This window comes from Vulpes lagopus, chromosome 18, assembly GCF_018345385.1.
Source record: "Vulpes lagopus strain Blue_001 chromosome 18, ASM1834538v1, whole genome shotgun sequence".
Classification (NCBI taxonomy): domain Eukaryota; kingdom Metazoa; phylum Chordata; class Mammalia; order Carnivora; family Canidae; genus Vulpes; species Vulpes lagopus.
In genome coordinates, this window is record NC_054841.1 from 25,640,262 (window position 1) to 25,664,867 (window position 24,606).

Genomic DNA, 24,606 nt, shown 5'->3' on the forward strand with positions numbered 1-24,606 from the left:
CTTGGAGGAGGAAGAGAGGGTAGGTATCCATGTCCACTTAATATGTGGATACCTACTGACCTAGAAGGTCAAATAACTAAGTGATAGGACCTGGACAAGTACTCAGATCCCTAGCAACTTGGCCAAGGGCTCCTTTGGAGTTGGTTAAAGGACTTTCATAAGAGTTAGTAAGGGGCTTAGGTCCAAAGTGGAACTATAGGCTTTGCTTTGAGCCACCCCCACAGACACACATCCCTATGATGCTCTCAGACATTTCCCAAAAAGGAGTGAGTATGTGGTTCACCTGGCCCCACTGCTAGAAATGCCATTCAGGATGGCTCAATGGTTGAGCATCTGCCTTCAGTTCAGGGCATGGTCCCGGGGGTCCTCTCATACCCGGGGTAAGGCTTGCTAACAAACTGAAAGGACAAGAGTAGCTAGCACTCATCCTTAATAAAGCCAGGCACTGTTGGCTATCTTCACTTTACAGGGGAGAACACAAAGGCTCAGGAAAGCCTGAAGCCAAGCAGTGTATGGTCACAGCCTTCAAGGGAGGCCTAGAGCCTTGAGAGCTGTGCCTCACTTCTCACACAGCACCCCTGGCCCCGGCTGACAGACCAGACGGACCTCCAGCTGGTCCGGGTTGGGGAAGGTCAGCAGGCATTCACCCACAGTGTAGTTCCACATCTTTATGGTGCCGTCGCGCAAACCCGTGAGCAGGCACCGCTCAGATTCATCCAGGCACATGGTGGTCAGCTCCACTTGCTGGTCGCCAGTCACAGAGAACTCCATCATCCTCTTGCCTGTCTTGATCTCCCACACACTCACCAAGCTGCTCAGGCAGCCGCTTACCACCTGCGGGGGAGCACACAGCCGGAGCTCCTAGAGTGAGAGCATCCTCACTCCTGATAGTGGCGTCCACCTGTCATGGCTGGGGCTGGCCCAGTCCCCCACCTCCCCGCCAAGCACTGTGAGGACAGGCATCCGGGGCCTTTCTGCTGCCAGAAGAGCCTCGAAGACAGGCCTTCCTTTAGCAGAGGCCAGTGTCAGCCGGCACAACTCTTTTAGAAGTAACCATATTGGTGAAATCCCCTTTAACTCAGAAATGGCATTTATCAGAATCTATCCAGAGAAAATAATCTCTACTTCAGAAAAGATATTTACTGAAGCATCATTAATACTGGGGTGGCAGTGACAATAGGAACACTCATTGTCCCCAAGAAAGGAACTTGAGAACAAGGGAAGGCCACTCTACGTCAGTGCAACAGGAACAGGTGGGCCTATTTTAGACCAACCCTCCTGAGAATAATCTAGAAAAGCTGGGGATTTTAAGTGTTTGAAAGCATCCCAGATCCCTAAGGTATGCAGGATGGTGGTGCCAGGAGCAGGCCTGAGAGAGGAGAGCAGAGAGGTAAATGGCCTCGTGCCACCCCGCAGCAGATACAGCCTGTCCTGCCCAGAGCCCAGGCCAGAAAAGGGGTCCCCATGGAAGTGGGAAGAGGGAAGGGGAGCCCCCACTGGGACCATACCATGTACTCGGTTGTTCCACCCCACCCAGAGATCTCTACTCAGGACCAGGGTGCCGATCTTCCCTGGACTGGGGCTTTCCTGTTTAATGACATCCAGGAACAGCACCCACACTGAGAATCTCATACCAGCCCTTACCCGGTGCTCCCTCTCACCCTCTGTGTACAGAAGACTGTGTGTCCAGCACTGAGCTGAGGCAGGGGCAGGAGCACACAGGCTCAGGGGAGTAAGGTGATCCTCTGGCCAAGTGGTGGAGCTCCCACCCCACCTCATGCCACTGACCCCTCTGCAGGGCTGCTTCTCATCCATAGGCCACTGCCCCACACCACCTTCAAAGCTATAAATCCTACCCCCACCCTGCCACTGTGCTGACTGCTCCTTAGATGCAGCTCTAGACACATTGGGAGGTCTGAGTCCTGCCCTATGTCACCTGGCACTCCTGTCAACCTGAGAGACCACCAGCCCCAGCCCACTCACCTGCTTAAAAATCTTGGTGTAGAGAACAGCGCACAGGGGTGTGCTGTAAGTTGTGGTCCTCTCCCTTGTTTTCTCAGGCCCCTCGGTCTCCAAGTACCCTTTTAGGATCCCAATCTGTAGGTGAGGAGAGGGGCAGGCAGCTGGGCAGTTGGAAGAGCTTGCCCCCAATGACTGGCCCCAGGGGAAAAACTTCCAATAAATTGCAACATCAAGACATCCTGACTGCGCATGGACCTGACCCCAGCGAGGCCTCTTAGCTTGTCAGCCTGCCTACTGATACCTCTCAACCCTACGCCGTGGAAATCCAAGGTACCCTCATAACTTCTGGGAAGCTTACAGCCTCAATCTGGTGACCGCTCCTCCAGGGAGCCTTCTCTGACCAAGCCCTGCCTAAAGCTAGGCTAAGGATCTCTGTGCTCTGAGAAGCACCTGACATAAATCTCCATCACAATATGGAGGATTTTCTTCTGACATTCTCTGTTCTCCTTCTACCTCCTAGGTTCCTTGAGGGATGAGGCAATGTCTAATTAATACACTCCTGGGCAGGAGCAGGGGCTTGCTCCCTCGCACACAGCACTCACTGAAAAGGTGCTACAGATGAGACTGTCTTCATTCTTGTGGAAGTAGACACTGGTGATGGGGCAGTTTCCCAGGGCAAAAAGCTTCCCGGAAAAGGACTGGAGGCATATGTAGTCCTGCATGTCCCACACGCGGATATTCTAGGGAAGGTGGTGAGAAACAGGCAAAGAGGCTAAGAGTGGGCGCTCAGGGATGCAGAGGGCACCTGATGCCTTAGGATGTGAGTAGGGCCAGTGGCACCTGGCACAAGAACTTCGACATATGCCTACTGCACACATCCCAACCGTACAACAGAGATGCTCTTCTTATACTCAGATGAGGAAACTGAGGCATCACCTATTCAGAGCCTTCCCGCAGGGCCTCCTCCTGGAGCAGCTGCCCCTCGATGCCTGAGTATGAAGACCAAGCAAGACAGCATGAGCCCCTACAGACCCTCATAGGCTCCTCCTGCAGCCCACCTCAACTAAAGCCAGCCACAGCACACAGTGGCTACCAAGAGAGCTGCAGCCTCCTCGAGTTCAGCCCAAGTTGAAGTCCCTCCAGGATGCTCATTGCTTGGAAACATCAGCAGTAAGCAGGAAACGGCCTGGACTGGGATCGACCAGACTCTGATCCATACCCTGCCTCTGCCTATCATTAACTGTGAGGATTTGGGCCAGCCCATCCCGGTCCCCCACCCCTCCAGCCTCGGCTCCTGCAGCATAGGCCATGACGCCCAATTCTTGGGGCTACCAGGAAAGTTCCAGATAATAGCAAGTGTGTGCTGTGTCAGGGAACATGGCATCAGTGACCTAAGGGTCCTGATAACTTTCAACCTACTGAGTCCCAAAAGACACAAAAATGTGCCCTGAAGGAGGGAACCTTGAGCTGTTGGCCTGCATCACCACGTTGGCCAGAACACTCGAGCAGCCCAGCAGATGGGGTGGTACCCTGAACCAATCAATGCCTATGAGCAAAGTGACAGGCCCTGAACTTGGGAGCCCCGGGCACTGAGAGAAGGTCTAGTCAGGCCCTGAGAGCCAGGGCAGCCGGAGAAGGTCACCAGGAAAGCTGAGGTGCGAGTTTAGGTCTGGGGAAGGGGGAGGGCAGGGGAGTGCCTCACACGTATTGTATACCTCCTATGTGCCAGACGCGACACTGCTGCTTTACCGCCCAGTTCTCCTCTAAACCTCTCAACCCCCATCCTGTGGATGAAGGGACTGAGGCTCAGAAAAGGCCCACGCGGTAAGAAGCCAGTCTGGGTTCTATGGGAACCCAGCTCTGCTGGACCGCTCAGAGTAGGGTGCAGGACTCCACCTGGGGCAGTTCCCTCTGTGCCTAGGCCAAGACCTCCTGGGGCCAGGAGGTCACACCACCCGCCTGGGCTGCAGGCTGCTGCCAACACCAGCGCCTGGCCTGGCCAAACTGCATTATTACCCCGGGGCCAGCGCCTCTGCCGGGAACAGGAGCCAGTGGGAGTGGGAGAGCCCGGCTCCAGAGAGCAGCACCTTGTCCTTGGAGATGCTGAGGAGGATGCTGCTGTTCTTGCTGCTCACGAGGATGTGCGTCACGGAAGTCTGATGCCCCTTCATCATCCACACAGGCTTTTTTGAGAAGAAGGGGTTCCACAGGCGGATGAGGGGGTCATAGCCACCGGTCACTGAGGTCAAAAGATGGGTGTCAACCACTAGGGGGTGGGTGCTGGGACCTTCTCCTAGGACCGGGCCTTGAGCCCCAAGCAAGTGTGGCAGGTGGGGAGTTAGGGTTCTAACCTGCCCCTTTGCTGCTCCTTCCCCCACAGCCTACGCCATCATGCCAAGCAGAGCCCGTGTCACCACACTGCCCCAGGTACCTACCTATGGGCAGGGACCAGAGTGGCAGGAGCAGAGCCCGGACAGAGGCCGGATACTGCAGGGCCCCCTCCTCAGCTCTATTCATCCCCATGACTCTGGCAGCCTTCACCTCAGTCCTACCAGGCCAGCGGCTTCTGCAGAATACGAAGATCGCTTACCCACTAAGTTCTTGTCTGGGCAGTAATCGAAGCAAAGAATCCCTTTTCTTAAGTTCAGCACTGAAAACCTACAACAACAAAGGGGTCGGGCTGGAGGCTGGGATAGAGGGCCACAGGGAAGCCTGCGAGGCTGGAGTGAGAGGAGCTGGAGTCAGGGCCACAGGGAGGCCAGGGAGAAGCCATTACGTTTCCACTCAAGGAGAGAAGCAGCACCCAAGCAGGGCAGCCGGAGAAGGGTCAGGGCTGAGCGCCAGAGGCAGGGCGGCCAAAACCAGCAGCTCATGGAGGAGATGCCCACCTCTCCCCTGTAGGTGAGAGCACCCCCAAAGCAGCAGCAACTCCTGACAACTATAATACATCTGGCTCATCCCAAGGGCGCTCTTAATCCTCAATTCAACCATACTGAGATATGCGTCCTCCTACCTATGATACGAACTTTTTAAAAAGAAGGGCCAGAGGAAGGGAAGTTCCCAGGTGCTGTGCCCCTGGCTGTTCTGTGCTGGTTTCTGTGCTGGGTGCTGTCTTGTGCATCACCTGGACTCCTCCCATAACCCTAGAGAGTGTCATCAGCCCTGTGCCACAGTGAGGACACGGAAAGCAGAAAGGCATGGGTCATCTAGATTCAGACCCAGGGTGGGCATGGCAGGAAGAGGCAGGGGGCTCAGTTACCAGTGGTCCAGGAAAGGAATAGGTGCATCCTTTCCATCTGGAAGGAATAGGTACATCCAAATGGGGCTCAGAAGGGCCAGGGTGACCCAGGCAGGGGTTTTAGGAAGGTAAGGCCTGAGAGTACTGGAAGCTCTGTGCCTTTGCACATGCTGTTCCCTCTTATCCATACATCCTGACCTGTCAGCTCCTTCTACTCAAATTTACCCTTCAAAACTCAACTCAGAGGCCCTCATTGTAGGGTTACCCAGCCCTCTAATGCAGTATGCTCTCCACTGAATTGCCCCTGAACTGGCTCCTCTGCCACTCCCTGGGGGCCTAACCTGGTTGCCTGGGGTCATCCTGGAGGCTCCCTCGCCAGCATTCCCATTATCCAGCTGGGCTCAACCCTCATTGCCCTTGTCCCACCAGGGCCCTGGCCTTTGCTCAGGTCAGGCCCCCTTCATGTCTGCATCAGCCTCCCAGCAGGTCTCTCAACCTCCAGTCGCGCTCCCACTGCAAATCTGCTCTCCCTTCCACAGCAAGAAGGATTCCTCGAAAAACTGAAACTTCAAGAGGAACACATCAAACACATGTATTTCATTTATTGTCAAACTAGATACATCTCCTTCCATGCATCTATGCACAGAGAAATCTTCTGGAAGAATGGTCACCAAAATGTCACTAGGAATTACTTCAGGCTGATTCACTCACTCATGCAACAAAGATTTCCTGGCATCTACACCCTTCCAGATTACCAGGGGCATAAATGAGATGTCCCTGCCTTCATGGAGTTTTCCTTCCAGAGAGAAACAGCAGGAACAAGTAAATAAACAGAGAGAAAAGGAGACGGACATTTACAGATTGTGGCAGGTCCTGCAGGGAAATAAACAGGTTGCTTTGACAGGGTCGCTTTAGGGGACCAGTCTGCAGATGGCTGCTGTGCAGAGAAGGGACCAAAAGGTCAGAGGGAAGAAGGCCATGGTAAGCAGTTCAGGTGGCTTTGACTTGGTGGTGGGGGCAGAAGTAAGAGAAGAGGGGGAAAGCAGGGGACATGCTATAAGTCAGTCCACACACCCAGCACAGGTTCCCTCCAACTCCACCCTGCTCCTCTGCTCAGATTCACTGCTGGCTGCAAGTGCCTGAAAATTTAGCTTGGGCTGGCTGCCAGGGAGCTAAGCTCTCAGGCCCACAGTGCCTTGGAGGCTGAGTCTGACTCTAGAGGCAGAGTTTGGGGTGACAATGCCAGACTCCACCCATGGAGGCCGTGCTGAGAGGTCCTGGCCTGGCACTAAAGGGCAGCAAGCAGTCGCTGGTGCCACCTGCCAGCTGGCAGGTGTACTGCGTGCAGACAACCCCAAGGGCATGTGTGCTTGCATGTGTATAAATACATTCTCCCAAATGTATTTGCCCCCCAAATGCATCTCAAATCCCTCCATCTCCACCCCACTGGCTGATTCCAGGCCATCAGCATAGGTGGCCTGAATTGTTACAATGGCGTCATCACTGGGGTCCCCCGTCTCAGCACCTGACCACTCCACTTGCAGCCGAACAGCCAGAAGGATGCTCCTGCACATCAGACCATGCCATTCCTGTACTCCAAACCTAAAGACTTGTGTATATCTATTATAACATAATTATAAAAAAATATGTTTGAGTCAACCGGGGGAAGATTAACTTGGACTCAGTACTAGTGACATTAAAGTATTATAGTATTTTCTCTACTTCTCTGTGTTTAAAATTTTAGTAATGAGAATGTTTAAAAAGTAAAAACAAATAAGAGACAAGGGCATACCAGGCAGGAAGGAACAATTCAAAGGCCCTGGGGCAGGAGCGTGCCCAAACCACAAGGTGGCTGACCAGTGTGGCTGGAGTAGGAAGGTAGAAGAGGTGAGATGAGGAGAGCAGCAAGGACAGATAATGGAGACCCTCATGGCCAGGAGGAGGTGATCCTGTGATAACCACCTGCCACTGAGACCCAATACATAAATAAAACAAGAAGCTCAATGAAACACATATCACAGACATGAGGTATCAAAGTCAAAGACATGAGCCCTGCTGCAAATCAACTCCAAGTAAAATCGCAGCACACGGCCTCACCCAAGGCACAGAAGCCAAGGCTGAAGCTCCCTCACTGCATCAGGCCTTCGCTGGGGCCCCCTCCAACCAGCAACTGGTGCCAGGGCTTGGCAGGGGGATGTGTGCAGAGCACTCTGGGTAACCATGAGGCTCCCTGATTCAAACCTTTGCTCTAACACAGGCACTTCCTCCCCCCACCCCACCCCCGAGTCTCAAGTTTCCAATCTGTAAAACGAGGAGTTGGAATGAATTAGCCCTAACGTCCCAGGATTGAATTTCCCTCTGGAAAACAACCAGGGCAGGAAAGAACAGACAGAGACAGGGTCAAAATGGCCTCAGTCGTCCTGCTGTGTCTCATTCAGCTGCTACCCCAACACAGGCATCCAATCTCCTGCTGCTCTCCAGAGAAGACGGGGTGCAGCTCACAGTTCAACCTGCCCAGGAACAAAATGTCACAGACCCAAAGGGCCCAGGGGGTAAAGACCTGCCTCAGGAGGAAAACAGGAAAACAGCAAAGGCAAGGGGGTGGGGAATCCCTCAGGAGAAAATATCTACTGTGAAATGCACAGTGAAAGATACACATAAGAGGCACCTGGGTGGCTCAGTCGTTAAGCACCAGACTCTTGATTTCACCTCAGATAATGATCTTGGGGTCATGAGATTGAGCCTTGCACTGATGTGGAACCTGCTTAAGCTTCTCTCTCTCCCTTTCCCTCTGCCCTTGCCCATCCTCTCTCTAAAACAAATAAATAAATCAAAATAATTTTATGTTTTCTTTAAAGATTTTATTTGACAGAGAGAGAAGGGGTGGGGGGAGGGGAGAGAGAGACAGAGAGCATGCAAGAGACAGCAAGCACACCAGCAGGGTGGGCAACAGAGCAAGAGGGAGAAGCAGGCTCTCAGCTGAGCAGGGCTCCATCCCAAGACCCTGTGGATCATGATCCGAGCCAAAGGCAGATGCTTAACCGATGACAGAGCCACCCAGGTGACCCAAAAAATTTAAAAATAACTTTTAAAAAGTTACACATGAAAATGATAGAAGTAAGACACTTGAGAACAGAGTGAGACAGTGGGGATTGGGCAAGGGAAGGCTTGAGATTTATTTATGTTTTATTTTTTACAGAGTCAACCCATGTACATGGACTTACTAGTGTGACTAATCACTGACAAGTAAGGAAGGAGGGAGGGAGGGAGGACAGATGGAAGGAAGAAGGGAGGGAAGGAGGACAGATGGAAGGAAGGAAGGAGGAACGGAAGGAAGGGAGGGAGGGAGGAAGGAAGGAAGGAAAAAAATAGGGAGGCAAGGAAGGAAGGAGAGAGGGAAGGAGGGATGGAAGGAAAGGGAGGGAAGCAAGGAGGAAAGATGGAAAAAATCCACTTTGTGGTAGAGGAATTCGGAATAAAGGAAAGAGATTAGAACCATCTCCAAAGAGTAAATGCTGCCAATTATTGACCATATGCCACAAACAGCAGTCACTCAAGTAAGCCCTGGGATAAGGGAAAGAAACACTGCTATCACCCCCTTCTACAGACGAGGACACTGAGGGGCACAGACATAAAGCAAGTTACATTCATTCCTCCATCCAGAAAATACTTTTCTGACTGCCTGCTTTACACTATGTGCCAGCTTCTGTGCTGAGTTTTACGTATGTATTGGTAGATAAAAGAGGCTTGTTATATTTTTGCTGCTGGTAGTGATGATTAAAACCAGACTCTGTAAAAGTTCTTGTCATAGGAAAAGAAAATGTAACTGTGTGCGGGTGGTTGTTAACTATTATTGTGGATTATTTCCCAATGTATACAAATACCAACCAAATCATTACGTAGTACATCTGAAACTAATACAATGTTATATGTCAATTATGTCTTAATTTAAAAAAAGAAAAAGACTGCAGAGCCCAGGTGTGAACCACCATACCACACTGCTGGCCCACAGGACAACTTCTGCTTCCTTGGACCCACCGAGATCCACAGGATGCTGCTGTCCTGGAGGTGGGCCCACTCTCAGCAGGGGTGGCCACATGTGGCTCAGATGAAGCCAGAGCCTCCATCACTGTACCATCACATCCCCCCTCTCCTAAATGCTCCCCCTCCCAACTCCAGCCCAGAGAGAGGTGCTCCTTACTTGGGGCTCTCTGGGGCTTTAGATGGCAATGCTATTAGCACCAGAGAGGACTTCTCAATGGCCGAACAGGAGGCCACTGTGTTCAGCTGAGGAATGAACTTGACCTGTTGGCACCAGTTGGGATGGAGAGCCTAGAAAGAGAGTGGCAGCGGTAGAGGCTGGCAAAGCCAGGAGGTCAGCATGTCTAATGCTCTCTAGTGATCACAGTTCTAACACAGCAACATGCCCCCCCACCCCCGGTCCCAGCCCAGTCCTGACCCATCACTTGTCAGTGAGATAGGTGAAAAGCACCCAAGTCTGCTAGCATGTGAACTCTTGTTTATAAGTTAGAGGACAGGCAAGGTCAGGCCCATGTGACATCACTGCCTGTCACCCCATCCCACACAGGAGAAAGGATGGATTGGAGTCAGCCGGGGCCACAGTCCCTCTTATCCACAGGGAGCCCCACCATGGGGGAGCAGGTGCTTCCCTGCCCACTGCTGCCCACTGTGCTTCAGGACCTGATGTGTGAATGTGTTCTGGTACAACTTGAGCAACAAAAGGCTGAGGCCCAGCAGTAAAGGAGGTGGCCTGACTGCATAGGCTCTCAATTCTCTAGCTCCGGCTCTGCGGTTTAGCCCTGTGCTTGGCCTCCCAATCCAGGAATTCTCCTCTTCAAGACAAGCGTGGAGGAGGTTGTTAGGCACTGAGCTAGATTTTGCATGCACTGCCTCACCGAGGGTCTATCACAGTGAAGGCACCGAATCCAGGACACCTAACAGAACATGGGACATGTACCTGGGGTGGAAAACCAAGCCCAAGATGAGATTCCTACCGAAGATGGAAAAGAAGGTACTCATACACTATGTGCCAGCTTCTATGCTTCTGTACCCGAGAGGGTCCCAGGGAGACCCTAAGTGCCTGTCCTTAGGAGCTGCCACTCCCATGAGGGTGACCGGACGAGGAAGCAATAGGTGGACGATACAAAGTTGGGAGGTTGGTAAGCTGTGATAGTGTGATTTACAGTAAGGAATATATATATTTGGTCTTCATGCCCATTTCTGGCACAGAGCTCCTAAAACCCTTGAAATTTCCTAGTGATGAGACAAAGGTATCTTAATATTCATAACAAACTCTTTTGAACCACACTTGAGTTGACATTAATGAGGTGACTTTTGGAAAGTCCCTGAGGATGGGTACTGGTTGCCAGGGGAACTGACCATGAGATTGGAGGGTTCAACCTTTCAGTCCCACCCTCCTGACCCGGGAGAGGAGAGGAGCTAGACATTGAATTGACTGCCAATGGACAATGATTTAATCAGCCATTCCTATGTAATGCCACTCCTAAAAACCCAAAAGGACAGAGTGCAGAGAGCCTCAGGCTGGTGAACATGTGGAGGGGCGAGCCCTGTACCTAGAGAGGGCAGGGAAGCTCTGCCCCCCCTTCCTCATACCTTGCCCTACACATCTCTTCCATCTGGCTGTTCTGAGTTGTTTCCTTTTATAATAAGCCGGCGATCTTGTGAGTAAAACATTTCCCTGAGTTCTGTGAGCCACTCTACCAAGTTAATCAAACCCAAAGAGAGGCTCATGCAAACCTCTGATCTATGACCAATGAGTCAGAAGCCCAGGTGACATCCTGAACGTGTGACTGGCCTGCGAGGCAGAAGGGCAGTCTTGTGGGACACCCCTCAACCTGTAGGCTCTGATGCTATCTCCAGGTAGACAGTGTCAGAACTGAGCTGAATTGGAGGTCACCCAGCTGAAGTCCAAGAACTGCATGGTGGTATGGGAAAAGCACTTGGGCATTGGTGTCAGAATCCTAGAAGCGCTGCTGCATGGAGGGACACAGGTCTGGTCCAGGCTGGCTGCTGAGGGCCCCGGAGGAAGCAGAGAAAGGGGGGTGCAGGGACCAGAGAAGAGCACAGCAGCCGAAGGATAGACTGTAACAAGGCCTTGAGGTGGGAAAGGTTTGGGGTGTTCAGAGAGACCAGCAAGGTCACTTGCATTCTGCGGTGGTGCAAATACGAAGAAGAGTAGAAAGCAAAATGGGCAACAGGCCAGGGGTCGGATCACTTCACATCCTGATGGTCACAGTAAGCACTTGAGATCCTGTTTGAACACAATGAGAAGCTACTGGGGCGGCAGTGGTGAGGGGTGGAGGGTGCGGTTGAGCAAAGGAGTAACAAGGCTGGTTCTAGCTCATGATTCCTCTGGCTGCTGAATGGAAGGAGAGAAGCACTGAATGGAAAAGGGAAGTGCAGAACCAGCCACAAGGGACAACCCACTGCAGCTATCCAGGAAACAGAGAGGTGGAGTCTGCCAGGACCAGGCTGGAGCAACCGAGGTGGGGAGAGAGACAAGCCATGCCAAGGATATCTATGTTCTCTGCAGAGAGAGCCACAGGATCCAACAGCTGCCTCCCTCCTGGTCACAGTGACCAAGCCCCATGTCCTAAGACTGAACCCAGGGGGCAAATCCTTTTTCTGTATTGATTTTTGAAGGGTGTGTGTATGTCCACATAACTACCATGGTAAGGGGCCAAGCAAAGATACAACTTACCTTCAGCCAATAACTCCTATACAAAGGAGACTTTTCATTTAGAAGCTTCCGTGTAGAAACTTTGGTCCAGTGATCTGACAGGAGAGAAGACCAAGGTCCACATCACCAGCTCCCTGCCTTTGCCAGGCAGCAAAAGCCCAGAGGACACCTTGAGTTGGTTTGCAGCTCCTGTATGTCTCAAAAGGCTTTTCCATTCAAATGCTCATTCAAGCTTCACCGTGTTCTGGTGGGTTGAGTGGGGGGAACTTGACACCCAGAACACAGACCCAGGCAGATAAGCACTGCTGCCCAGAGCTCCTCTGCCAGTGTGCACAAAGCTGGTCCCGTATCTCGGGCTCCTCAATCTCCCCTGTGTACTGTGATCTACACAAGTTGATTCTCATTTAAGGAGCTCCAACTCTACTAGAGTGGAGAACAAACTGAGACCCTAGGCTCTATCTGTTCTCAAAAGGATCATCTGGAAGTTTACTATCACACTTCAAAACATACGCCCCACCTTATCCAGCAAACACAGTTCCAAGAGAAGCATCCAGCAATCATGCCTGGAGCAACCGCCCTAAGCACCTAAGAAACCACTCATGGCCAACAGACAGGCCCAGGATCCTCCAAGGAAAGGCCCCCGGTGCAAGCAGGAAGGGTTGAAATGGACAGAACCAGCAGTGACAGGGACAAGTATAGGTCAACCTGCAGAGCGGGCTTAAATAGGTTGATCAGAAGGACTGAGACAGTCTGGGCTCAAGTCTTAGAAACTCCCAGGTAAAATGGAATAAAGAAACAGGGGCCTGGGGGCTTGTGACAAGCATTTTACTGCTGCAAACTCACCAGCCCCACCTTGTAGGGGCAGGAAGAAGCTTGGAAAGGAAGCCCCAAGGGGTGGAATGTTGCTGAAGTGGGGCAGGCTCTGTGGGTGCAGGAGGGAGGAAGCTTAGCCGGGCTGCCTGCAGGCAGGTTTGCCTGTCTGCTTCTCCCATGAGGCTGATTGAGCCCCGGGAGGTCAGAGGAGGTAGTCACTGTGTCCTTACTGCATGCCTTACCCTGCAGGCTCTCCTTCCACCTTATAGAAAAGCCATGAATTGAGGATGCTCATCCTTGTTTAATAAGGGAACTGAGGTTAAGCAACTGGCTTCAGGTCACACAGAGCTGGTCCGTCCAGCTCCTCCAGTCAGCACACTGATGGCCCCCTTGGTGTGTATCGCAGCCTTCAGGCAGCATGTGGCATGGAAGGACTCCCATCCTACACTCCAGCTTCCTTTGTACCTGCTCCAATCTCCTAACACTCAGCTCCAAGACCACCACCACCTCCCATGCCAATTCCCAAGGCGGTGCAGCATGACCACAGCCAGGCAGCCAACCTGGTTGGGTCAGGGCAAGCACCAGGGGCAGAGGCTGATGAGGCAGGAATGTACCGGGTGCCAGCCCACTGCTGTGTCCGGGGCTGGATCCATATTCCATCTGGCCAGTTGGGGGGAATGTTGCCCTGTCAAGCTTGGCAGGAGGTATCACCAAGGCCTGGGAACCCCTGGAGAGTGTCCTGCTCAGAAACTCTGACTGGAAGTCAAAGGGGCTGCTCTGGCGTCCTGGATAGAAGGGGAGTCAGTGTTCCCATGGGCTGGGGCCCCTGGTAGCCCAGGGCCTCCTCGAGATGGATGTGATGCAACCTAGAGGCCTGACAGTATACACCAAAGTCTCGGTTCTAGATACGGTCCAGCTCAGCCAAGGCCCCAAGAGCCCCAGGCCCCAGAGCTGGGATCTAGTGCCCTTGGCAGAGCAGCCCCGAACAGTACCCCAGGGTACAGCCCAGCGAGGGGCTAAGGTTCAGACTCTGGGGCAGACTGCCTGCTTCATCAGGCGGCTTACCCTGTGGGGCCTATGCAAGTGCTTCACCCCCTAAAGTACCCTTCCTCTCCTCTTAATGGGCTGTAACAGCAGCAGCTCCCTCCTGGCCATGGGTGGGGGTGATGTGCCCAAAGCACTCAGCACACAAGTGCTCGAGAAATGTCACTGTGCTTATGCATGTTTATATCCACGTTGAGCCAGCCTCTCCCTTGGGCCTCACGGAGCACTCCCACCCACGCACACAAAGGCAGTGCCCCCTCCCCACAAGGAGAGCAAAACCCTCCTCACCACCATGGAGATAGATAGTGCTGTCATCCCAAGACCCAGAGTGGGTGAGCGACTTCCCCAGGGTCACACAGCTGGCACAAATTCTTTCTTGCTGGGATGGAGTGGGCCCTGAAGCCTCTCCCCTCCTCACCCTCACCCTCAACCATGTCACCTCTCGCCTTCAGAGAGCTTGCCTTTTTCCTGAGCCCCCTCTGGCTCCTCTGTAACCTTACCAACCCCTGTCCCCCAGGCCACTCTGAGCTGAGCATATGGGTAAACTGCTGAAAAGGCCAGGGGCTCCTGCACTGAGAGGCAGGAGAAAGAAGTGCTCCTCGGCCCAGAGCCATCTCCTCCCCCTCCCCCAGTTCCCCAGCATCTTAGCTACCCCATTTGGAGGTCCTGGGAAGGATTCGAGGGTTGAACAGCCCGTGGGTCACATTGTCAGAGGTGAAGACAATGACATTGCCTTTGGTGTCCCCGTAGCAGAATACACCTCTGTGATAGTCAGACCTGAGGGAAGTGGAGACAGAGAGGCCAGCTTGGATGCACCAGCTACAACCCTCCACGCTCCCAGTCTCCAACAACCTTCCTCCACCCGGGAGCCAGAGCAGTTCCCGCACAACTTTCCAGCCTTGCCCTAGCCAGCTGGCAAACATGGGCCTAGACACCCTGATCCAGATCATCGGCGAACCAGGTCCAAAAGCAATCATGAATTTTTTTTAAACCAAAACATGGGCAGCCCCGGTGGCACAGCGGTTTAGCGCCGCCTGCAGCCCAGGGTATGATCCTGGAGACCCTGGATAGAGTCCCACGTCAGGCTCCCTGCATGGAGCCTGCTTCTCCCTCTGCCTGTGTCTCTGTCTCTGTCTCTCTCTCTCTGTGTGTCTATGAATAAATAAAATCTTTTAAAAAATTTAAAAATTAAAAAATAAATAAACCAAAACAAATGGAAGCAACTGGTGGCTCAGTGGTTGAGCTCTGCCTTAGGCTCAGGTCGTGACCTGGGGATCCTAGGATCGAGTCCTGCATCGGGCTCCCCATGGGGAGCCTGCTTCTCCCTTTGCCTATGTCTCTGCCTCTCTCTCTGTCTGTCATGAATAAATAAATAAAATCTTTTTAAAAATAAATAAGTAAATAAAACCAAAACAAATGAAACCCTGGTCTTCCAGATGCTCATTATCAACTCACCCTTACCGATGGATGTGCTATTCCCAGAGTCCTTGGCCCTGGAGGGACAAGTTTCTGCCAGGATTTGATGGCTGACTTGGTCAGGTCATGGGAGAGAGAGGGACCAATGACCAAGTGACCTCCTAGGAGGGTCAGTTTGATGAAAAGGACATAGGCACACTGGGTGGGAACCCTTCCTGGACTGTTTCCAAAGAGTCTTTCTGGGAGTCCCAACGCTGCTGGGTGATGTGGCTGCCAAGACTGTACCAATCTCCCCTGAGACTCACCAATAGTCCATGGTCAGGACACAGCTGTCCAGATCAATGAAGGTGAAGGCCCGGGCACAATTATGGTTGGTAATATCAAAGAACTCTGGGGAAGAGACAGAAAGGGAGGCATGCATGGAACCCAAGCCCATGTCCCAAGTCTTGGGGGTCTCTGGTGACAACATGCAGCATCTGCTTCCCAGCTGCAGTACCCCCAGAGGACTCTAACCCATGCCCATAGTTGGCTTGGTGACAGGTCTCTCTCCAAGTGCAAGTACGTGCCCTCCAATGGCCAAGAGCAGGCCTAGGGAGCTGTCAAGGACTCACCTATTTTCTGGTCAGTTGATGCAATCGCAATCAGGTTCATGTTATGGAGACACACCATATCAGTGACCCACATCTGCTGGTTATAGGGCTGATGGATCTGGTTAAGCTGGCCAGAGGAAAGGCAGAGGAGATCTGGGCCAGAGAGGCTTGGCGAGCAGAACACACCAGGAGTACAGGATCCCATGAACCCTCTCCTGCCACCCAAGGGCCTGGAGCCAGCCATAAATCTGGTATGGAGCCCAGCACCTCTTCCAACTACCAATGGGGCCTTGGGTAAGTTCCCTAACCTCTCTGAGTCTCAGTTTCCACATCTGTAAAATGGGCTTAAACAACACTCATCCTTACAAACCCTTTTTAGAGCCATATGACAAAGTTTTAAGTATTTTTTAACATTTATTTTTATTTTTTTTAAGATTTTATTTATTTATTCATAGACAGAGAGAGAGAGAGAGGCAGAGGGAGAAGCAGGTTCCACGCAGGGAGCCCGACGTGGGACTCGATTCTGGGTCTCCAGGATCACACACCCCAGGCTGCAGGCAGCGCCAAACCACTGCGCCATCAGGGCTGCCCAGTTTTAAGTATTTTTTAAAAGATTTTAGTTACTTATTTGAGAGAGAGGGGACATGTGGGGGAGGGGGTTGCAGAGGGAGAAGCAGGCTCCCCTCTGGGTGTGGAGCCAACCCCAACATAGGGTTCAGTTCCAGGACCCTCAGATCATGACCTGAGCTGAAGTCAGGGGCCTAACCAACTAAGCCACCTAGGTGCCCCACTCATCAAAGATTTAAATGTGCATGGCTTATGATCCCAGGATCTATTTCCAAGCCATATCTATGGATGTGTTCACATGTACTCACAAAGAAGTGTGTGTGAGGGCGGGGCCTGCCACACTGCTAGAATAGCAACAGGCCATGGACTGACTGCAAAGGACAGCTGATATAAATCCACACCACAGATCTCCACCCAGACATTACATATGAGGGAGGTGTGCACCTGCCATAGAGAATAGTCACCAGGATCTATCATTAAATAAAAAAACGCAGCACTATCATGTGTATATTTTAAAAGAGGGGGTGGGAGATGTACATACAGGCTAACCATGGGAAAGCACCCCAAAACTGGTCATAGCAGTTATCTCTCAGGATAGAATTAGGGTCTGGGCAATGGGCTTTCCATTGTCCCTCTGTGGGTCTGAATCTTTCCCCCACCCTAGTTTTATTGAGATATAAGGGACATATAACATTGTATTTGTTTTTGTTTTGTCTGAATCTTGTCTACCATCTGCAGGTGTCACCTGGTTCAAGTGGCTTAGTAACAAGAAATCGTCCCGCCAGGTTGTGAGGTGCCTTTCCGAGCTCACGTAACAGCCATGCAGACAGAATTGGAGCAGCACTCCAGGTGGGGGAGGCCACACAGAGACGCCTGTCAGCAGTAGCGGGGAAAGAGGAAGCCAAGGAAACAGGAGGCCAGCCCAACAGGCTCAGGGTCAGAGGACGATAGCTGAGGTAGGGGTGGCCAGCTAAGGAACTTGTAGTTTACTCCCCAAATTAGGCCACGGACTCCGAACTGAAGAAGCAGAGAAGAGTACAGTGTGACACAGAAGGGAAGGGGACCTTTAGGGCAGCTCCTCCAGATGGGTGTGCAGAGGCAGGAGCAGGAAGTGGATCTTTCCATCACAACTCAGAGACACCAAGAACATAGAGGCCTGTGCTGGTGGCTGCGCAGTGAAGACAATGGGCCTCTAACCCACACACAAGAGAGGGGATGGTAAGGCCACTGCCTCCATGTTCCTCTGAGAAGCCCAGAGCCCCAAGGAGTTCTAGTGATTTGTCCAAGGTCGCACAGCTGGGAAACGAAGCCCAGCCCCTCTTCCCCCAGATTCCAGGGTTTTCCATCTGCATGCAGTGGGTGCTCACGGAAGGTGCTTGCTAGATCACTCCTGCCAACATCCACTTGCCCAAGCAGCCCCTCAAGGAGGAATGCTGGGCCGTCCAGGAAGCCTCCCTCTGTCCTCAACTCTCTCAGACTTGGCCTCTGAGGGGCACCAACGTGACAGAGTAGCAGCCACAACCAGGAGTTCAGGCTATAACGTGCCCCCTCAATACCAAAAGAAACGCACAGAGAAAAAGAGGGTGGAGGATGCCAGAAACACTAGCCTTGGGACCTCAGGTGTGAGTCCCCCTTGGTCCTGGCTACCAAGTCCACCCACGAGAGTCACTGGGCCTCCACGGACCTGAGTTGTCTCCCTAGGCAACTGAAAAGGGACCAACCAGAGCCTTCCGGCCCCCTGGGATACAGATCCCCGCCCCACCCCCCGCTCCAATGCATCTACAAAACACTGCTGTTTCACAGGCTTATGAAAGCCTTCCTCCTGCTGGCAGCCTTCTCAGTAAGCCTTCCTTCTCGGGGGAGCTGTGCCTTCCTCATTTTTTGGACAATTCTGGACTAGCCTGGCAACATTAAGTACACAGCCAGCTTTCCTGAATATTTTCTCACTTACTGCTGCTCTTGGTCAGGAACTGACCGCACAAAGACAATGATGATGTCAGCTTGTATTTGTCTGGTACTTGCTGTGAGCCTTACCCTACTCTGACTGCCATATGGGCATTGTTATGTCATTAAATCCTCCCAACAGCCTGAGGGGGTTACATGACCCCATTTGATAGATGAGGAAACTGAGGCATGGAGGGCTATATGCTAACTATCCAAGGTCACAGAGCTGGAAGGTGGCACAGTCAGGTTCTAAGGTGGGCTCCAGAGCCCACACTCACAGTTGCTGTGATTTCCTGCCCGGTACCAGGGAAGGATTCAAATCAGTGGTGCTTGGTGATGGAGCCGTTGTGGCAGGGAAAGGTCAGGGAACTGATCTCTAACCCAGAAACCTTGGTGGGTGATGACCCCACTCACGGAAGTGGGGCCCAGGAGAGGGAAGCCTGGCGGCCAGGAAGGGCTCCAGTGACATTCTATTTGGACAAAATGGGTATAAGGTGTCTCTGTTAGACATCTAAGTAGAATGCAACTTTGAGATGTCATCCTGCTTACAGAAGAGAACTGTAAGAGTCTCCATCCCACAGTGAAGCCAGAATCCTGGCCTCAGGAGCAGTGACTGCACGTGTGGGGTGCTTAGACCAGGAACCCCAAGAATAAGCACACTCTGGATCCGGGTCACCTTCGCTATTGGGGTACAAAGGCAAAGGTTCTCCGACCACCCCATATGTGCTCCACAGGTGGGCCCCCCTCACCCTAAAGGAGTTAAGCAGCGAGAAGGATTCAGACCAGATCTGCAAGATCCCGTCCTTGGTGACAGTCAGAAGGTGCCCCATCTTCTTGAACCGCTGAGTTAAGAACTGCACCTTCACAATCTCGCATCCATGGTTCCTGTGGAAGGGGACAGGAGAGAGAAGGATTCAAACGAATCCGGAATGAGGAGCACAGAGGAGGAAAGACAAAGCAAGCAAGGGGGGCTCCACTAGCACGCACACGATGCATGACTCTGCCAAGCAGTTTTCTACCATTAGCAGCTGTGGCCGAAAGAAAGAGCCCCCAGTAGGCCGCTGGTATGAGATAGGGTTCCACAAGCCATGGGCTTCTCCCATCACACAGCCAATACACTTCCTCGTGATGGGATGGGGTCAGAGGAGGCAGGGAATGGAGGTCTTTTGCAAACCTTCTTTTATGAGAAAAATGATCTACAGAAGGTGGTGACTGGAGGGGTGGCTTGCAACTGAAAACTTCATGATAACAGTTTCTGGCAACTCGGAGAAGGGAGTATAACGCAAGCATGAGATACAAGTGGACAAGGGGCAATGTATCCAACAGAGAGCCCCGTGTACCTGCCTCCTCATCAACAAGGCCATGCCCTGAGCAGAGCAAACGGCTCCTGTGGCCTTCCCAGCAAGCTACAGTGATGCATTCCAGTGGTTTCTTTCCTGCTCCAAGTTGGCTAAGCTTGCTGGCTGGCTACTACAGGGCATCGCCATTTTGATTTCTAGACACAGCATGGCACATGCTCTCCCACCTGATGTTCCCACACCTTCAGGCCCCACCAGGGCCAGTAGTGTTACCTCACTTCACAGGGACCCAGGGAGAAGCATTTGCCTGGAGTTCTGTCCATAAACTAGAACCTAGGCACCTCCATCCCTACTCCAGCCACAACCTTTTCCAAATGTCACTGCGGACACTGTGTGACCTGTGGCTGAAGGCTAACCCACATTACTGTGAAATTCTACCTCGAAACAGCCTCAGCAGAAGAGACGGTGACAGTATGTCTGAACATGGCTCCTCTCTCTACCCTCCCTCCCCCCTCCCACTGCTACCTCTCAAGTCAGGGCCACAGGTCTCTGAGGGGTGAAAGGTGAAAGCCAAGAAAAGTGAGAGGAGCCCTCGGGAGGTGTTATCCCAGAAGGCCAGCGCCTCCACCTGCTGCCTGCTGGACCGCAGCAGATCCCAGAGAGGGTCGTTCAATGATCTTGGCCCAGGATCAGGAAAGGGAAGGCAACTTTTAAGATGACCCTTTCATGAAGGTAATTGAGTATTATTTGGCTATTTTCTCTGCCAAGCTGGAAATGCTCTCCAGGTTTGAAGGTTGAACAAATAAAAAGGACAAGAAAGGAACAGGCTTCTTGACATTTTTGGTTCTGGCTCTTTAAGCACCCTTGGAAATCTAAATGTTCCAAGGAAATAATAGAAATACTTGTGAGGGCTCAGCTATGTCAAGCGAAGTTTTTAGGTCAAAATACATGGTTATAAAATCCTTCATCTTTCATATATATTGGCCTCAATTAAATATTGACCAAAATTGTTTTAGTTGCCCTTTCCTGGTTTTCATTACATCATCTCTCTGAATCTCCAGGTGCTCCAGGGCAGACTACTTCAGGTTTACAGTCTTCCCCACAGCCTGCTCTGGGGCTGGTCCCAAGGACAGACCCAGCCACAGCCCCTCCTAACCAGGCCACAATTACAGGCCACCAAGCATTGGATCACAGGACCTGGCTTCCTGGCCTCAGCTGCCTGCACCTGGCAGGAGGTGTGCAAACCCCCAGTGATCTCTGGGAAATGAACTCTGGGAAGAGGCCTGGGCCACTGGCCAGAATCCACTGGAGGGCTGCTTTTTCTTAGGAAGTTCAGAGGGGTGGGGGTAGACAGAATCATGCACAGAAAGGAGACTACATGAAGGTCCAGAGGGCACAGTGGAAAAGAGCCATGAGGAGGAGCAAGCAGGCAGGGAGAGGAGGAAATCAAGGCAAAGGCAGAGCCACATGCTCCAGGAGGGACCAATGGCCCATTCCTGGGGCCTCTGCAGCCTCCAGGAGCAATTTCCTGTGATGGCTTTTACTCCTTGCCATGTGAGCCATCCTGCACTCTGGATGAAACCCCCAGACCCACTTAGCACCAGCAATGGGAGGAAGCAAGCAGGGGGAGCAGAGTACGCTGCAGGGACGGGGAGAGTCAAACAGGGTAACCTCACCACTTTCATTTTGACCTCTCCAAACCTGTTTCCTTGTCTGTAAAGTGGGGACACGGTCACCTTAATGCTCAGGCTCGCCTACAGGGTTGAGCGGCTGAAGTGAGTGCCAGACCCCTGGTGGCCCCACAAGGAGTGACTCAGGGATTTAGGGAGGGGCACTCACTACAGAGTCTGTCCCCACCTTGTTCTTGTTTGTACACACCCCTTCAGTCCAGGGAGACACTCCTTACAGGGGAATGATCCTCATGGGAAGGTGGAAGTGCAGGCGGTACTGGCTTGTTCTCATCCTCTCCCTTCTCTGTAACTCCCGCATCACGTAATCCACGTACTCCTGCTGCCTCGGGAAGTAACACAAGACAGGAAAGTGTTGGCTGAGCCATCAGAGCACTGGGCTTTGGGAACCCATGCCTGGCTTCCAGTTCTTCCCTCATCTTTCCTAGCCTCTTCTAAGGGGCTCTCTGGTTGCTGCTTCCTGGGGCTGGCCAAAGAGAGTAGCCAAGCAACTGAGCTGTTCTGGGATCTGGGACGTGTGAAGGGCCTAGCAACAAGTACATAGCAGCACCGCCCTCCTTAATGCGTTTCTGTAATGCTAAATACATGTCTGCATCATCACCACATCCAGCATCTTGTTTGAATCTCTTTATTCACCCACATTTTATGGATAATAGGACTGAGCCCATAAAAATAGAGATGAGTTGTCCCAGCTCATATAACAAGTTAACAGCAGGGGAAGACCAGAAGCCAGGCAACTACGGCAACTCTAGAATCTACTGATGCCTCATGAAGGCCAAAACAGACCACCACGTGAACCTATAAAGAAAGAGGGAGTTATTAAGATCATTGTGTAGATAGCAAAGAATTCTGGAAACAGGTTTATTAAGAATAAAAAGAATATTAAGAGAAATGAAAGAAAAAAACAAAACAGCATGTTTGCCTGAGCCGAGGGGAGGAATGACAGAGTAGTTAATACACAGGCTTCCTGAAGCAAACTCCTCAGGTCTGAAGACTAGCTCAGCTGCTAACTAGCTCTATAACTCTGGGAAAGTTTCTTAACGTCTTCATGCCTCAGTTTCACAATCTGTCAAATTAAGGCAAATACCAACACCCACCCTGTACAATTCCTGCAAAGTTTAAGTAAAATAATACATAAAGTGCTTAGCACAGTGCTTGGCATCAAGGCTAGTTACCATTGTCAGCATTCCTATGTCAATACGTCAGACTAATTTTTTGCACTTTTCTGTATCCTTCTGTATTTCATACTTTTAAATGGTACATCTACTCATCATAGAACATATAGAATCGAGGGGGGGAATGCTCTAGAACCCTGACATTTTGGGATTGAACAGCCACAGGTCTGTCTGTTGGCTGAGTGATCAGAAACCGTCTATTATGGTGGTTGTGGCATCTTCCAGAACTGAATGGGGGCTGGTGTGCAGGAGAGCCACCTGGCAGGTGAGTGGTACCCTTGCTGCTTCCCTGTGGGCTGGGAAGCCTCAGGCAAAAGTTGCTAACATTTGTCATACACCCTCCCATTCCCTAGGAGAAGAATGAGCTGCAAGTAGCCCCACTTACAGAAGTCTTAGAAAGGTTCCCTCTACCCAGCAAGCACCCCAGAATCCACCTGGCTTGACCACCTCCCCATCTTCAACCCTCCACATGTTCTACAGGTCAGCCACACCTGGATCCCTCAGGCTCCCTCCAGCTACCTGAGAGGCACCCTCCTCACCCAGGTAATGGAGCCATTACAGTCTGTGTCCACCTTCAAAAACAGCGCCTCTAGCATCTCATCTGACACATTGCTCAGAATCTTCTTTATGGCCTTAATGAAAGTCTTCATGTCCAGGGCTTTAAAAGAGAACAAAAAACATCATCCACTCCATGGCAAATCACTGGGCCTGTCAACAGCCATGGTGCCCTTGGATGTCTGGGTGCTGAGGGAGAACACAGAGAATGTTTGCTGGACTGTCCCTTGAATCTCCTCTATCTGTTCAGCATTCAATCAGCCCACCTGATTCAGTGCACACCTTTCACGCCAGAGGACTGTGTGGGCCCCACAGCACTGCTGGGTGAGGGGATACTAAAAAAAGATCAGATCCCATTTCTAAGACAGGCCAGGCACTGAGACAAAGAAAACTGATGAGGGATGCCTGAGTGGCTCAGTGGTTGAGCATCTGCCTTCAGATAATCCTGGGGTCCTAGGATCAAGTCCTGTATCAGGCTCCCCATGGGGAGCCTTCTTCTCCCTCTGCCTATGTCTCTACCTATCTCTCTCTGTGTCTCTCATGAATAAATAAAATCTTAAAAAAAAAAAAAAAAGAAAACTGGTGAAAACTCAAAAAAGAAAGAAAAAAGAGAAAGAAGGAAAGAGAAAACTAATAATGGCAAAAAAAAAAAGAGACACAAATTAATTCAAATATACAAATAAAGAGGTGAAGTGCGTCTCTTAAAGGCAATTAAAATGCCAACTTTGGCTAGAGGCAAAGCTGGAGAGGAGAGGAACAGAGGGTAGGGATAAAATACTCTCTCCACACTGGGTTTTATGACTATAAGGGAATCTGTCTGCCAATGTGCCAATATCCCGTAGATTTTTTTTTAATAATCATAGTCTATAAAAAGTGCTTCTAGAGTTCCCTCCAAGTATCTGGAACCCTCACCACAATCTGAAGGCTGTGCATTTTCTGGCTCCGCTCAGACCTCACCTCCCACTACCATCCCCTGCATTCCTGGCTCCAGCCATAATGTCCCCACGCTGTTTCTCACACCACCAAGCATACTCCCACCTCAAGGCCTTTGCACCATCTGGGCCCCTTCACGAGGAAGCCTTCCTGAGAACTATCTAGGGAGGCCCTCTACTCCCAGCACCCAGCTCCACTGCCCCCCTCCTCAACTTTCCTCATCACTGCTCTAGCCCATGAGTTCCACGAGTACAGGATGATCCTGTGCCCTCTGTGACTGGTTTCTTGGCACACTACACACACTTGTTCCCGAGTTTTGCTGTTGGCACTAGGATGTGGCCATGACGATATTGGGTGCTTCTCTGTGTTTATTCACACTGACCATTTAATGAGAGAGACTCATGAGAAAACTGTGGGACGCAGAGGTGAGGTCATGTGTCCAGGGTCATGGGGTGGTGCCTGAGGCTGACCCTCACAATCTGATCCTTCTATGTATGAGTTGGGTGTCAGTCAGATGGCCATCATGACACAGAGCCTTCCCTTGGGAGAGAGCCAGGAGCCAAAGAGCCTTTGTGTAGCGATGAATGAACAAATCCCTCTTGAGAGCACTACAGGGATCAACCAGCTCCTTTCTCACCCAAGAAAAGAGCTGGTTGTCTAAG

At 51.7% G+C, this 24,606-nt stretch overlaps 1 protein-coding gene across 3 annotated transcripts in view; it reads right to left on the reverse strand.

Annotated features, from left to right (window-relative positions):
* The window catches only part of EFCAB8 (EF-hand calcium binding domain 8), a 52,452-nt gene extending 29,071 nt beyond the window's left edge, over positions 1–23,381 (reverse strand). For 2 of the 3 annotated variants that reach the window (XM_041733421.1, XM_041733420.1), the window contains exons 1-13: positions 22,996–23,381; positions 21,500–21,600; positions 19,045–19,180; positions 15,806–15,911; positions 15,500–15,584; positions 14,431–14,555; positions 11,943–12,016; positions 9,402–9,532; positions 4,553–4,620; positions 4,050–4,201; positions 2,565–2,702; positions 1,984–2,097; positions 607–834 (exon numbers count right to left, since the gene is read on the reverse strand). In XM_041733421.1, coding sequence (XP_041589355.1) covers positions 607–834; positions 1,984–2,097; positions 2,565–2,702; positions 4,050–4,201; positions 4,553–4,620; positions 9,402–9,532; positions 11,943–12,016; positions 14,431–14,555; positions 15,500–15,584; positions 15,806–15,911; positions 19,045–19,180; positions 21,500–21,600; positions 22,996–23,106 — 1,569 coding nt within the window. In that variant the 5' untranslated portion in view covers positions 23,107–23,381. The remainder of the gene's footprint in view (positions 1–606; positions 835–1,983; positions 2,098–2,564; positions 2,703–4,049; positions 4,202–4,552; positions 4,621–9,401; positions 9,533–11,942; positions 12,017–14,430; positions 14,556–15,499; positions 15,585–15,805; positions 15,912–19,044; positions 19,181–21,499; positions 21,601–22,995) is intronic. The other variant, XM_041733422.1, reaches the window with a different exon arrangement.
* Positions 23,382–24,606: the final 1,225 nt, after the last annotated feature.